The 16,499-nt window shown below is 31.1% G+C and overlaps 2 protein-coding genes across 2 annotated transcripts; one reads left to right on the plus strand and one right to left on the minus strand.

Annotated features, from left to right (window-relative positions):
- Positions 1-8,698: 8,698 nt before the first annotated feature.
- LOC122601880 (glu S.griseus protease inhibitor-like) lies at positions 8,699-9,140 on the plus strand. The gene is made up of 2 exons (XM_043774615.1): positions 8,699-8,717; positions 8,941-9,140. Exons 1-2 carry the CDS (start codon positions 8,699-8,701, stop codon positions 9,138-9,140), a joined length of 219 nt encoding a protein of 72 aa, XP_043630550.1.
- A 1,531-nt stretch (positions 9,141-10,671) lies between these two features.
- On the minus strand, positions 10,672-11,627 carry LOC122602200 (glu S.griseus protease inhibitor-like). Its single transcript, XM_043774913.1, has 2 exons — positions 11,573-11,627; positions 10,672-11,050 (listed from the first exon to the last, which is right to left on the minus strand). Exons 1-2 carry the CDS (start codon positions 11,601-11,603, stop codon positions 10,857-10,859), a joined length of 225 nt encoding a protein of 74 aa, XP_043630848.1. The 5' UTR covers positions 11,604-11,627; the 3' UTR covers positions 10,672-10,856.
- Positions 11,628-16,499: the final 4,872 nt, after the last annotated feature.

A 16,499-nucleotide genomic window follows, 5' to 3' on the forward strand; every position in this document is an offset into this window, starting at 1 on the left:
TACCCGACAGCCTTATATTACCATCTCCCATATATATATATATATGTGTGTGTGTGGAAAAGTGAATGTGGTGTTGTTATGCACCCAACTTGGGTGAAATCTCTCACACATACTAATTTTTTAATATTTAATATATAATGAATAAATAATTGGCCTCTCATGTATTTTATGGTTAGAAAAAACTAACATGTGAGATGGATTTTACCCAAGTTTGGTGCACAACAGCACCACCTTTACTTCCCCTTATATATATAGATATATATATATTTGAATGACAAAAGTAATAGAAAAAAAGTATTCTATAAGTTAATATGTATATGTACGTTCAAAAGCAACATTTTGTTTTTTTTAATGACCAACAAAACATCGATAAAAGATTATTGGGGATAGTCATCACCAAAATGTACAACAGTTAAATACATCACATGATCACCGGATAATGCTTAATATTACAGTACCAAAAGTATTAGATAGCACTAGGTTTGAAATGTCTCTATTGGTAAGCACTTAGATCAACCACCCGTGACCTGTTTCGTATCCATAAAAAAGACACTTGTTTTGCTTCTTCAACTACGCTAGTTATCGTTGATTGAATAATGTTGCTGAAAACCGCCTCATTCCTTGCTCTCTAAGTACTACACAAATTTGTGAGAACAACAACATAAACTACATTTTTTCTCTTCCTCGACCCTGGGTAAAAAAACCAACATTTTGTAAACGTCAAAATTTAAAGTAACATGTTTCCATACCACTTGGTTTTTCAATAGTTCGGACAATGATTGAACATATCTTCTAAGGCAAAATCATCTTTTATGAATGTGGTGGAGGGTTGTCCCTTTGGAGTTGATATGGAGTTCGGACAACGATTGAAGTAACATTCTCCATGGTTTATGAGTCTCGATCGGTTTTTTCTTTTTTGAATGCGGACTAATGAAGAAATGTAACAGGATTTGGTTAAGACAACAGATTATCCTTGTCTTAGTGGGCCCCACCATTTCGTAATGGGGAGTGATTCAGATAATTCAAAAAGATTACCTTTTAAAAAACAATAATACCAGGAGATGAAATTAATAAAAAGATTTAATTTGTGATTATAGAAGCATTTATTGAAGAATATGTTAGAGAAATCATCTCCAATCTTGTACATAGTATCTTTTTGAACGACGAGGCGGTACCCAAATATATATTTATAAATTCACTAGTACCAGAGGTGAACTTTTCTCTAAGATGTATGAACCTCTATCGAATGGGTTAATTTCGCATTGACTTCATAATATTCTTTATTTAAGTTAAATATTTTCTTTGATCACAGTATTATGCGATTTTTTATTTTATATATATTTTTTTAATGTTGGGTATGAGACCGGCCATTTGTATATATATCCATTTAATTTTGTGATATACGTACGTTCGTTTGGTTCCAAATCCGAACCCTCTCGTAGGTAGACCCAAAACATAACTCATTAATATATGTGCACACAAAATCGAACTTAATGTGAACTGTGATCCTGACTTTGGACTCCAAATCAACATTTATAATTTACCTGTTATTTTCGTCTTTGAAATAACTACTTAACGTGTGTATGTAATGTATGATCATATATAGCTTCACTTGCATAACCTTTTTCACACCTTATTAAAGTCAAACAATATTATTCAATTTCTTATGTTTCAACAACTTCTAGTTATAGTTCAATATATACCAACCGATATGTTGTACGTACTCTACTAAGTTAAGTAAAAGAAGACTATATATAATACGCATTGAACATGTGATGTGTATGGTCATATGGTGCATAAGTTTTTTTCTCATATCACTTGTGATCAATATTAAAATGTTTTTGATTAATATAAAAAGATATATAAACAATAACGAACTGCGTGTGTATACTATTTAATTCACCAAACATGATGAGACCACGTAGTGTATACTATTTAATTTTATCTAAATCGATCAGGCTTGCGTTACAATAAAGTAGATTTCCTGGAAAGAAAACCACGTACTAATTAAAACGCGGCAATCGTTAAAAGAAAAAAATTAAACTCCATTACTCAACCGGGTAGGCTATATAGCTGGAATCATATTATTGTAATTTTGTAAATAATTTGTCACATTAAGATACAACACAACATATTTACGGTTCGACTTTGATCTATAAACTAATTGCCGTTTAAATTAAATATACGGATAAATCTCATATACATAAAAGTCACATAAAGATAGTTTCTATCTAATGACCGATTCAAGACTCAAAAACTAAATAAAAATTTGCTTATATCTATCAAGTCAACAGTCAAAATCTTGAATATACACGTTTATACTAAGAAACTTACCTAACACACACTACTATTGGAAATGGGCATATAAATATGCTTGCTCACCATAACATTTATACTACAAAGCTAAAAGAAATGAAGTCATTAATTAGTATTGTTTGTGTTTTCTTATTATTCTTGCTTCTTATTTTGGTATGTGCAAACCCAATCGAAGCTGCTGGCCGAGTTTTGCATGTGAAAAATACTTTGATCGACTTAGAGGGTTCCAACATGCTTGTTTTTCAATCGCTTCCAAAGGGACCAGTTCCACCTTCGGGTCCATCAGGGTGCACTTATATCCCCGGAAGTGGTGGACGAAGTTGTCCTTGACGATGAACTTCCAAATGGTGCGCCCCATTAATTGCTCGATCACTAGCTAGCTAGACAATTAAGCCAATTACGAAGTATGCCAACAACACTATATATATCAAACGTACACTTATGTAGAGGTTTCTTGAATTCGATCTGTTACTCGATCAGAAATCATTTATTCTTTTTTAAAAACAAAAAACATTAATTATATGTTGTTTTTTAGTTAGGGGAGATTACAATCTGTATTGCAGTTTAAAATTATAGGTTACATTTTTACATACAAGTTAACGTTGTAATGATAATATATATACTTGATACGTTGTTATACTTTTGTATTTATATATACCATGATGGAATGTGAAACGTAAAACGGTATATGTTTTTTCTTAACCGCAACTGTCGAATGGATCTGCGCCCACCATCCATAAATAAATTTATCGTATCGAACTTACGTTGTTTCTAGTTAAAGTTATTTCCGTAACAATATAACATGTATAATCGGACGACGTTGTTCTAAAGTTATTTCCGTAAACAGAAGAAGGCATATATGTAACAGCAAATGTATGATTTAATTAATGTTGTGGCCACCTTCAATCTTTATGCATGGTACGTAGGCTTTGCATGAATGCATGGTAAGTTCAAATTAAGCATAATTCTCTATGGTAGTGTTGTCATATATATACGTATTGGTTATGGTTATTCTATTCGGTGATATACATCGTTACTATTATATACCCTTCTACATTAATAACTTTTTAATAGTTTCTTTATGTTTAAAAGGAAATGGTATATTTTACAAACTATTTACAAACATAATATTACGAAAACATTATATATATAATATTACAAAACATTATATATATGATTGTGACCAATGATAATATAATGTGTTCTTTCTTTTAATTTCTCTCTCTGTTTTAATTGGTCGATCGTGAGTTTGTAAAAGTTTTTCATTTGTCACTCTAACATGTCACTCTAACATGTCTTGATCATATTTTATTCTAAAAGTATTACTTATTCCGTCCCATCAATTTAATGTCTTAATTGGATTTTTGAAGCGTTTTTTAATTCAATTTTAAATATAAATTTCTTTGTTTGTTTTATATAATATTAATTTGTTATAAATGATCAACATAGTCATCAACACGGGTCGAAACCCGGCTCGACCCACCAAAACCCGACCCGACCCGTGACCAGGTCACGGGCGGGTTACGGGTTTCCATCCTAATTTTTCGGTTTTTGACTTCACCCGACCCGACCTATCCAACCCATAACCCGTAAATGCACTAAAAATGTGACCCGTGACCCGACCCGTTAGTGTTTCGGTTCGGGTCGGGTCACGAGTTTCGATCCAGATGCTCATCCCTAAGCTTATGTACTCTACTCATACTTTGTCACAAATAAATTAATAACGGGATCTATGTTTTTCAAATTTCAATAAATATATATGACGCTATGATTTAAGTTCTAGTGTCCTTGGTGTGATAAGGTGTCCGGCTAAAACTTTGAATCGTTGCTAGCTTGGTGTTTCGCCAAGAGGCGATGGCTGTGTTTGGAAAAAAATTTCGAATAATGGTGTGGTTTTAGCTCAGTTTGTTAACTACGCCATTTGTTGAATAATATCGATCAGTATTATCCTTAGAGGTGGCGGTCCTCAAGCTCCTAACTATTAATTGCGTGGATCACAAGGTGATGGGATCAACTGACACATAAAATTTCTTGTGGATTGAAGTGATTAATTGGCAAGACATGACACAACCGGTCCAATATATCAAGATTCAAAGTTCAGAGTTGGAATGTATGTATTTTAGGTATTGTAAGAATCATGACTAGTAGTGGAACAACATTGAAATTTTATTTATGTCGTGGCTTGTCACCACTCACCACTCACCAGGTCTAAAATCATGCAGAAGCTTCCTCATAGAATTCCAGCCAATTGATTAATAATATTCTACATAATTAGTAAAGTTTGGCAACTCCATATCATATACCAAAATATTTCTCCTCAAAGAAGTCAAGAATACTCAAGAACTACAATTCTTTAGAGATATTAATTAATTTTTATGTGTCGCCACGATGCGACGGCGACAAGAGTAACGATGGCAGTGATAGCGACGGCAGCGTCGGCGATGAGTACGTGGTGGGGGAGGCGGCGTGCCGGCATCAATGGTGGTGTTGTGGTTAATGTAAAAGTAATTAATGTTTAAGGGGTAATGTATTTATTTTAAGTATTGAAAAGTATATATTGTAAATAATTTCATTTAGAATAATTTACGGTTAAATTGATTCGATTAAAATTTGTGATGTCAAGTTGTGATTGTTAAATTTATTTGATTAAAATTTACGGTTGAAAAAAATTAGAATTAGAATATATAATATAAAATGTGGATTAATCTAATACAATCTTATAAAGCATTTTGCTCTTTCTTTTTTAAAAAATATGATTTGAATTACCCCAAATATTCATATTCTTTATTCACTAATTTAAAAATGTATACCTATAATAACCTTAAATCTCAATCACTCATTTTTTTTTCTCTTCTCAAATCTCAACCACTCATTTTTTTCCCTCTCATCCATAAAACATTTTATTTCTCTAACTCATTCAAAATCTTTTATCTCAAAAACCATATATCGATAAATTATAAAAATTGTATGGGTGTTCTAAAAATTTCATGCTCTTTCATTAGAGATGTCATTTAATATACTTTCGACGAATTTTTAAATCCGATGGCAGAACCCGTACAGCTAATTAGGTATTTGGCTATCATACTCTATGAATTAACCTATCACCCCACCATCTCACCGCCGCAACGCACAGACATTATCTATCATTATCAATAACAGGATTAAACATTACATTCATTACGTGATAAACTTGAAAAATCATGAATTAAACATAAATTTTTTCAATTATATATTGTGAGAATATGCAAAGCGAATATACTGTTACAATCTTAATTACTTATATAAAGCAAAAATACTCGGAGTAAATCAAAGAAATCGTAAACTATCGGCCATTTATCATTTTAAAATAGAACTATAAGATGAAAATAAATACTCATCCGTCCCATTTTAGTTATCATATTGATTAATTTTGACCGTAAATAACTTTGTTTGTACTATATGTTAGTTGATGAGACATATATGGATGAAAAGTACATTAAAAACCCAATCTATTCATATATTTTATATCAAGTGTTACATAACACAAACAAAATTATTTACAGTCAAAGTTGGTCAACATGACAACTAAAATGGTAGGGTTATTTTATAATGATTTTTGAATATGTTAAAGTAATAACACAATATATAAGTTTGACGGCCAATGTCTCTTAACAGTCATACTCATGATATTTGCTGCATATTACAACAAATTTTGTGGTTGGATAAAAACGCATATGAATTTATGTCTCCTCTTTTATATATGTAACTGGTATTTTTATGCATGTCCTAGTCCTTGTATGATGTGACCTGCTTTCCAAAAACAGTAAACGATATTAAAACATGTTTCTAAATTCTTTTGCAACCATGATATGACGTAATGTGTGTGAAATGTTAATTGATTAATGCTAATCTTAAATTCTTCATAGTCATATATATACTACGTACAAGACCCGCCCTTGTATGATGTATCTCATGCCCAATTTGATAATAACTGATACTATATATTAATGTTTGAACTAGATTTCGTTTAGTATTTTCGTAGAAAAACTTATACTCATAACTTTGGTAGCTTTGTCTTTTATAAGCTAAGCTATTTGAAGTAATTTTTAGAAGTAGCCCCTTTCAATAAATAATATATATTTGAAGTAATTTTTGAATGAAAATGATAAACATAACCCATTAAGTTACATATAATACCTTATTACATGCAGGAGTTACATTGGGTCATAATTCTTAAATTTAAGAGGTGGTTATACAAAATGTGCAAATCATTTGTTCAAATTATTAGATTTTTGATTAAAATCAATGATCAATATTTAAACTTGGTCTTTAAATTTTTGCTCTTAATTTTAATCTAACTTTTAAAGTTACACCAACTTTACCTAAAACAAAATAACATTATTCAAGACTCCGAGTATGCTGTAACAAGTATATATTCATATAAAATGCCTGTTCGGCTGTTCATATATATACGGACCCATTTAACTCGTGTGAACGAGAGGGGCCTTGCTCAAATCTGTTTTTGGGCCCATTGAATTTAGCATAGACCATAAATTATGATTTATTTCTTAGAAAATTACAACTTAAAAATTATAGGTTAACGACTCGTAGAAAATTTGTAAATATTTATAGATTTGTAAGAAATTTCTCTTTCTAATAAAAGAAAAATTAAATAAAGTGAACACAAGAATAAGACTTAAATAATTAGAAAAGTACGAACATAGTTTTATTAGAACAGAATATCAATATTATTTTATTATGAATTAAATTTTTTCTGCAAAAAAACTTAGAAAAATATTCCGTACAATTTACAACTCTATTTATCCTTCCATTTACAGTTAGGCAGGGGAAAGATAATTTGAGACCAACTAAAAAAAGTCCAAAAAAAGACTATTGATTTTCGTAAGTTGCACACCACCATCATGATCTACTATGATATACAAGACTTTTTTGTAAAAACACTAAGACTTTCAAGCGACGGGCCCACAGAAAAATCATGTGTAAGTTAACTTACACACTTACACATGTGTAAGTTACACATGTGTAAGTAACTTACACATGATTTTTCTATGGATCCATCGCCGGAAAGTCTTAGTGTTTTTACAAAAAAGTCTTGTATATCGTAATAGATCATGATGGTGTACAAAAATCAATGGTCCTAGTTGGTCTTAAAATAAGAGGTGGTCTCAAATTATCTCACCCCTACATGTAGGCATATCTATATTTACAATCACATGACCGGCCATATATAGTGGATTCTATCATTTTGTCTTCATTTTTATCTTCAACCACTCATATGTTCGTTTGTAAGACCGGCTAATAACTTTTTTATTTACATAATCAACAGAAATCTCAAATATAAATGGTCACTAGTATTAACTTTTATTAAACATTTTTTTCTTTTCATTTTATGATAAAGAACACTTTAGCAAACAATACCGTGTTGTTAATCAATTCATTGATTTTTTTATTTTTTATATATTTAGACATATAAATTTTATTCATATGAATCCTTTTTAATAACTAGTTCATTTATACGAAATAACCAAACATAAAGAATTAAAGACGTGGTCAAAATAAATGACAAGACCTCCTCTTGTTTGGTTGTCTTCTTTTACTTGTAGTCACTTAACCGTACAAGCTTAAATAAATAATGTAAAATCAGAATAATTCAGTTCGGTTTCATTCGTTGGTATTATAGTCTGATTCTAGTACGAGAACCTTTCAACTAGTTAAAAAACAGACAAAATTTAATTTAAATATAGTTACCTGCTCATGTTTATGTCCGTATCATGTTTGTTTTCTTATAATCAAGGACCGAGCTATATGCTCTCGACTCCTCGAGAAAGTGTTCGTGGTTAAACATGTTTAATTAAATTTCTTTCTCATAATTTTAAAGTAACTTTGTAAATTTTTTATTTATATTAGGTAAAAGATTTCAGTTTTTAATCTAAAATTAAATATTTTAAGGGTAACAAATTCAAATTGATTATATATTTAATCCATAAACATAAACATATGTACTAATTAGATTAGATGAGGAACATTAATCACATATATTTCCTAATTAACGTTAACCTTACCCTTACCAAAAAAGAAAAAGAGGGAGATAAACTAGTATTTCTCACATTTTTCACCCATGTTGTGATTCTCATATTAACGGTTAACCTTATCCTTTCGTATAATAAAATAAAGTTTATATAGTTCCATCATGAAAAATAACAATTAAAATACATGCTTATCAAAAGGAGTAAAGGACGGCAAAAACATATTATGATGAAGCACATGACTATTTCTGATTCGCTATAAATATTGAAACTCGATCGGCCACTATTCAATTCATACAAGTCTAATTATACATACTCATTTAATTAGTCATTTAAATCAGGAGTTTAATTAGACAATGGCCAGCTGCAGTAGAGGTGAGATCGACTTCTATCTAATACCGTTCTGTTTCAATTAACTACATAATTCATTTTTTTTCACGATGAGTATTATAGTTCATGTATGTATAAATTAATTTACTAGAGTTAAGTTGTACAAATAATTAGTTAAGCTTAATTATAAAAATTATTACATATATTATACACTTTAACGATTAATTTACTTTTAACACACCAACTATATATTTTTAATGTGGTTTAGTTAAGGGAAAGAAATCGTGGCCTGAGCTAGTCGGGACACCAGGTCAAGCAGCAGCATCCATAATCGAGAGACAAAATGATAATGTCGATGCCGTGATTGTGGAGGAAGGAAGCTCTGTGACCGGCGACATTCGATGTGACAGAGTTCGGGTTTTTGTTGATGACAATAACATTGTCAAACAAGTACCCAAAGTCGGGTAAATATATATGGTAATGGTTGCTATAGGGAAAAATAAAATGAATCCAGCTTATTTTGAGTTCAAAAAAAGTCCATTGATTTTCTTTCATCTCCTCCAATTCCAACCACCTCCTACCACCACCATCATTATCTCCGACCACCACCATGATCATCCGGCGACGGCGACCATCTCCGGCGAATCATAATTTTTGACAGCCACCATCATCGCCGGAGAATTAACTTACACATGTGTAAGTTGTAATTACACATGTGTAAGTCTCGCCAGAGATGGTCGCCGTCACCGGAGGATCATGGTGGTGGCCGGAGATGGTGGTGGTGGTCGGAGTTAATTGTATAAGTTACATGAATTTTTTTTGGACTCAAAATAGCTAGACTCAATTTATCCCACCCATGGTTGCCATTATATATATATATATTTCTCGACACTTGTGTTTGGTGTGTTACGTACGTTTGTTTCATGACTAGTTTGTTTAATTTGGTGTGTATGGAATTGAAGGTTTCACATCTCTTCTGTTAGTTTACATTACAGTTATCCACATTAATTTAGTGTATGAATGAAATGTTGTTGCATTTTATAAGTCATTAAATAGTTGTAATCAAGTTTCAATTCGTTGGTGTATCTCGATCTAATCATATATGCAAACTTTTTATCAACAATAAAAAAAATTTAAAAACCAATCTACAGTTTTAAATTGGTTCCATTGTTGTGAAATTTTCATAATCAGGTGAGCTGAATAAAATAGATGTATCAAACATTGTACTTAAACAATAACTTTCTGTTTTTATAAATAGTTGATATTTTATATTATCGAAAGTGAAATTTAAATAGTAATAATGTTTAGAAACTGTTCTGTTAGGTGACATATATGATAATCTACAATTTTAAGAAAATTTAAACTTCTGAGTAGAAACTTGTTTGTAACCATCACTTTTAGGAATAGTATATAAGTATTATGTATAAATGTTTTATCGTTATTTTTAAAAAACAATTATTTTAAACATACAGTATATTTATGTGTCTCTGAAAAATTAAATTAGTCATACTTGTGAGAATTATGTTGAGCAAAATTCTTATACGTAATTGAATTAGTCAATAGCTCAAAAGAAATCGCATGAACATAAAATTGTGGTGGGCCGTAACTGCCTCTAATTAGTATGTTAAAACGGATCTAACAAATGTTGGGGAAAAAAAAAAAACGGATCTAACAGATAGATTGTTGATGAATAGTGTCCCAAAATGGCCCGTTGTTTGAGAACTTGTGGCCCAAAACGGCCTGTTTTTCTTTAACATTTGATATTACCCACTATCATTAGATGCTATCGCCACTATCACCATCTATCACCACCGTCATCAATATCAGATACAATGTAATCCTAGATGGATTTAGCATAGGGAAGCTGCCCCCTCCCTGTTCAGGTAAAAGTATATTGTAGTCTTGCCCCCCCCCCCCCCCCCCCCCTCTATCTCTCTCTCCAACAAAGAAATTTACATGTGTCGTGTTAGTAAATAATTATAATATACGAGTAAATATGTAAATAAAGAACGTACAAGTACATATGATTGATAATAAAAACCAACAAAGAAAGTTACATATGAAACTTTAAACACAAATACAAGCATAATACCTGTTCTTATTTTTAGTAGCCAAATAACATATATCGTTACATGATGAACCGAACCATACCATTTGTGTACCCGCATCTCAAACTTGTATTTGTTACCCAATCATAGGAGTACGGACCGTAATCCCCCTATCGTTAACCCACACAAGAACCCTATCGCAAATATAAACCTGAGTGATAATGGTTCCTTCTAAGATAATACGTGCGTCAACCAACGGGTTTTCATTCTCTATTGTGCTCGCAGCAGACGTTCCTGTCTCGCCAACTAGCTCCGGCCATGATGTTTTACCTACATATAATTGTATTGGAAATCATAAAGCATGTACTAAACGCTAAATTAATGTTCAAATAAGAAACCAAGGAGCATTTTTTTTAACTATGCATAAACAACGGCTTCATTGTCATAAACGTACAACGAATAACGCGTTATAGTCAAAACACGTTGACGTTCATCAATCGTTACAACAAACCTTTAAATGCTTATCCCTGTTTATGTACGTTTATATACTTGCTATTTAAAGACTTAAATGTCACATGCTTTTGTTTTGTGAACTTTTTAGTTTTAACAATGTGGCACAAAACTTAATTATCATCTTGTATTCTTGTAGTACAAAAATGAAAAATATGTCTAACTATGTGGAAATCTAACAATCTAACATTTTTTTTTTTTGGAAAGGAGGGATATACCCTGTTGATTATTTTTGAATTACATGACATATAGTATGTATGTCGTACAAATTAACATATTCATGAATATACTTTTATAAAATACTACTCGTAATAATTATGAGGATATAGTATGGAATGATACCTTGCTCCACTTGTTCACATGTAGATGCCATCTTGCTATGGTATACTGTATACGATTTCCTTAAAAAGCCGATATATCGATTTTTGTAGAAATCAAAATGGTTATTTATAGACAAAAGTTTGGTCGATTATATTTGACTTTTTTTAAAAATACATTAATGTAATGCCAGAGGATAACTATGGACGATAATCACACAAAAAAAAAATGACCTAATCTTTCTTATATGTTACGTGCTTCAAATCTGTTCCTTTTTAGTTCTCACACATAATGTTTGGTTTACAAAGTTACTAAATTCAAAAATGAAAGGACAAATTAAACTCGGTAAAACCACAAGGACTATCCGTACAATTAACCTATATATTGTATTATTGTTGGATAAAATGAATGGTAAATGATGGAAATATTAGTGTTGTTCGGTTGGGTAGAAATGTACGTTGGTCTTTTTTTACCGGCAGTAGTGCAAATTTAAGTTTGTCATTTGAAATGTACGTTTCAAATTATTTATCACCGAGTACGTTTATAAATTAGTCTTTTATAGAATTGAACACAATGCGGTGGCGGTGTGTTAACGACCGTTTGTGATCGTGGACGTCGAGTGACGTAGATAATTGATACCGAATATATTAAAAATAAAACTAATGGTGGTAAAAAAAAAAATTATTAAGGATAAAATAGTAATCTTTTTGGGTAAATGTTTTAGTCTAGTAAATTTATTTTTTTTTATAACCCTCCTAACAATCGACCCCAATAAATTTAAAAAATGATATTCGACCCCAATAAATTTAAAAAATGATATTCAAACCTTGATAGAATACTTTAAAGTAAAAAAACTTAATTATCACTAAATTATCAACTCCATTGGCAGTAAAATAGTAATCTTGTATATCTAAAAAATTAATTTTCAACTGAGAGCTTATGTGTAACAATTTATCGTAAATATATAACATTATTGTTAAATGTAGGCCGGTTACGTGTAACAACTTATCGTAAATATATAACATTATTGTTAAATGTAGGCCGGTTACGTGTAACAACTTATCGTAAATATATAATATTGTTATTGTTATTAATAATTGTTAATTCGATCAATCGAGGTTGGACAAATAAAAAAGATCACCTCTTTGACATTCAAATTAAGCATGCATTTTTATTAGTATATGAACTAATGATAAGTTCGAAAATGAATAACCACGAACAAAAAATGTTGCTCGTTGGTTTTCTGGGTCTGTGACTACAATTTAATCACGTATAAAATCAGCTGAACTTATTTATTCTATTTATTAATTTAGCTTTTTATTTGTGGCCTTATGCTTAGTAGTACCCAATAATATTGGATCAATAATATTGACTAGTCAAAAGTTGAAGTTTGGCTTTCGTATATAACTTGACATGCGGCTACTCATGAAAATAACCAAGTTTTTGACTTCTGATCAATTGCTGCTAATTGAGACATGATTGAATCAAATTCAGATCATTAAGTCGTCTATTGTTTGCTGGGGGCAAAGAATTACGTATTCTTAGAAGAGAAGTTATGTTTTTAAAGTCAAATTTTAATTAGAAACTGCATCCAGAGATATGAAAATCAGATTTGATATAGCAAGCTAGATAAGTTATCCAACAAAATATATTATTTAAAATCAGATATAGTAGTAACTTCTATTAATCAATAGATCTGAGTTTCAATAGAAACTAATCGCACACACATTACAATTACACAAAACAAATCAAAACAAAAGGAATAAGATTCAATATTCAGGACACATATATCATATATGTACCCTTACTTTAGTACTACTATTTCACACCTTTCCCCTTTCATGCTCCTATAATACATTTCCAAAAACAATTCAAATTATAATTCAAGATGGAGTTGTCATTTTAGAAACTAGGAATGTTGTACTTGAAATTACTCATGCATATGTAATTTCGATGCAAGTCATGTTTCAAATCCACTTTTGGGTGTTTTTTATAAGCTTTGTAGTTATAGATGAACTCGTACCACCACAATGTGACTACATGAGCTCACATATGAACACTGCAAGTTACATGTTCAAATCTTACCAAAGGCAAGTGGAAAAACTATATCTTGTAACTCATGTGTGAGAATATATAATGAGTTACTCGACCTGAGTTTTATGCGGTGTGCATTTGGTCAGAAACCTAGCAACCGTACCTCCTTACAACTATGTATGGATGATTTATAGTTTTGATGGAAATTGTATGAATGACACGGTGTTTATATTTAATGGAAATTGTGCGAAACAGCAATCCAAACATCCTCTATGTATTTATGTGTAAATCAGGGGCGGATGTACTATTATAGTAGTGGGGGTAATGCCCCCAATAACCTTAATATTTATTGCAAACGTTATATAAGCTATTCATGTATATCCATTGCCCTCGTAACAATCACGCAAAGTTGGTAAAGGCAATGAAACAATTATATATATCCATAAAGAAGATGAATGATACCTTGTTTATCTTGACTAATCCAAGGTTTATTTTAAGCTTGATAGTACATAAACACTAAGCATTATCTTTAAATGTACATAAACACTAAGCATTATCTTTAAACTTCTATTTCTCTTGCTGCTTCATTCCGGTCAAAAACACACACACACACACACTTTTTACATCTCTAAATTTTTTGTTTGCAAATTGCCACGTTTCTCTACTTCAAAGAGTGACTAACCCTTATTCAGACAATTAACTTACTTGGACCCTATGAAAACATTCCCATACCATTTAAGCACCTCAAGTTTTAACTATTTATTTTTAAGGTCTTATTTTATAAAGTACTTTAAATTAAAATCTTCTATATATGAAATAGTTCGGTTTTAGCAAAGTTACATAAGCCACCGTTATTTAACACGAAGTTATTGTACATAGTTACGGACCGTTCATGTTATCACATGTAGTTATACTTATGCCCATGTATATCGTTTTTCTGGATCCGCCTCTGGTGTAAATGTTTATCTTTATTATTAAAAGACAATTATTTTAACATAAAATATATATTTTTCAATTTATGTGTATCTGAAAGGGGAAAAAAAATCGTAGCTGTGTGAATTCGGTTAAGCAAAATTCTTATACGTGATTAATTTAATTAATAAAAGATAAAAAGAAATCGCATGAACATATACTTGAAGGTTGAAGTGTTGAACTGGCCCGTAACTTTTTTCTTTCCCAACAAAGTGGCCCGTAACTGCCTCTAATTAGTGGAGTATGTTGAAACGAATCCAAGAGATAGATTGTTGAGGACCTGTGACCCAAAGTGGCCGGCCCATTTTTATTATCCTTGATTTGTTTTTTCTATTATGTAAATAGTGATACAGCAACAAATGAAGTGGACTTTGTGGCGATCCTATTTGGAGAAACCAACTACGTATAATTAATTATATATTTAGTTATATGAAAACCTTAAAATACATAACATAAACCTTATATATATATAGATAAAGAACGTACCAGTACATGATTGATAATAAAAACCAACAAAGTTACATAATCAACATCAATGAAACTTCAAACAGAAATACAAGTAGAATACTTGTTTTTATTTTAGTTTATTTAAGTAGTCAAATAACATATCGTTACTTAGATGAACAGAGAACCATAACACTTGTGCACCCGCATCTCAAGCTTGTGTTTGTTACCCAGTTCTAGGAGTACGAACCGTAATCCCCCTGTTGTTAACCCACACAAGGACCCTATCGCAGATAAAAATCTGAGGGATATCGGTTCCTTCTAAGATGATACGTGTGTTAACCAACGGGTTTTCATTCTCTATTGTTCTCGCTGCAGATGTTCCTGTCTCGCCAACTAGCTCCGGCCATGATGTTTTACCTACATATAATAGAATTATATTATAAATTATAAAACACGTACAAAACACTAAATTAGCATTTAAATAAACTAGGGAATTTATATTTATTTTTATACTCCGTATTACTTATAAGTATATAACGGCTTCATTAGACTTGCAATGAATATTGCGTTGTAATCAAAATGTTGGGCATTTGGTCGTGCATCAATCAATAAACCTTTAAATTTATGTCTGGTTTATGCACTTCGTATACAATATATCTTAAACATTTTAACAGGGTTTTTTTTCTTTCAAAAAGCTATCAGGCTTAAATGTCTTGCTTTTGCTAGTTTAATTTTAATTCTAACAATGTGGCAAACCTTATCATCTTGTACAAAATGTCTACGGTAAGTTAACATTCTAACATTATTTTTGTTTTGCATTACATGAATGTATGTCATACAAATTAACATATGCATGATTATACTTTTATTAAATTATTATGAGGATATATATAGGATGGAATAATACCTTGGTTCACTTGTTCGCATGTAGACATCTTGCTATGCTATATATGATTTCCTTATATCGAAATTTGTAGAAATCAAAATGGTTATTTATAGGCAAAAGTTTGGTCGATTTTTGACTTTTTTAAATATGAACATAATGCTTAAGATAGCTGCTATATGGACGTCGGACAAACAATGATCACACAAGAAGTGACTTATTTTTTTTATGTTACATGCTTCAAAACCTGTTCCTTTTTAGATTTTACACATAATGTTTGGTTTAGAGGTGGGCAAAATGGGTTTGAACCAACCCAACCCAATCCGATTTTTAACCGGTTTTTGGTCAATTGTGGACTATTTTATATCAGGTTTTTCTTGTTTTTTTTTTCTTTCTAAAAAATGAAGCTGACCCTGACCCGATCTATACCCGGTGCGAATACCTATACCAGGTTCAAAACTACCGAGTTTTCCAATACCCAAACTGGTTTTGGTCAAACCCGGATTTGGTTTCGAGTTTTATTTCGGGTTAGGATTTGGGTTCCAACCTCGTCTTTTCCCATCTCTAGTTTGATTTACATTATTCCCTAATTCAGCATCATTATTGTTACTATTT

Source organism: Erigeron canadensis, chromosome 5, assembly GCF_010389155.1.
Source record: "Erigeron canadensis isolate Cc75 chromosome 5, C_canadensis_v1, whole genome shotgun sequence".
Classification (NCBI taxonomy): domain Eukaryota; kingdom Viridiplantae; phylum Streptophyta; class Magnoliopsida; order Asterales; family Asteraceae; genus Erigeron; species Erigeron canadensis.

Excerpts from the sequence above, each read along its gene's own strand:
- LOC122602200 (XM_043774913.1), bottom strand. The coding sequence starts at position 11,603 with ATGGCATCTACATGTGAACAAGTGGAGCAAG. Across the intron at positions 11,051-11,572 it reads ATGTGAACAAGTGGAGCAAG|GTAAAACATCATGGCCGGAG; the intron begins GTATCATTCCAT and ends AATTATATGTAG.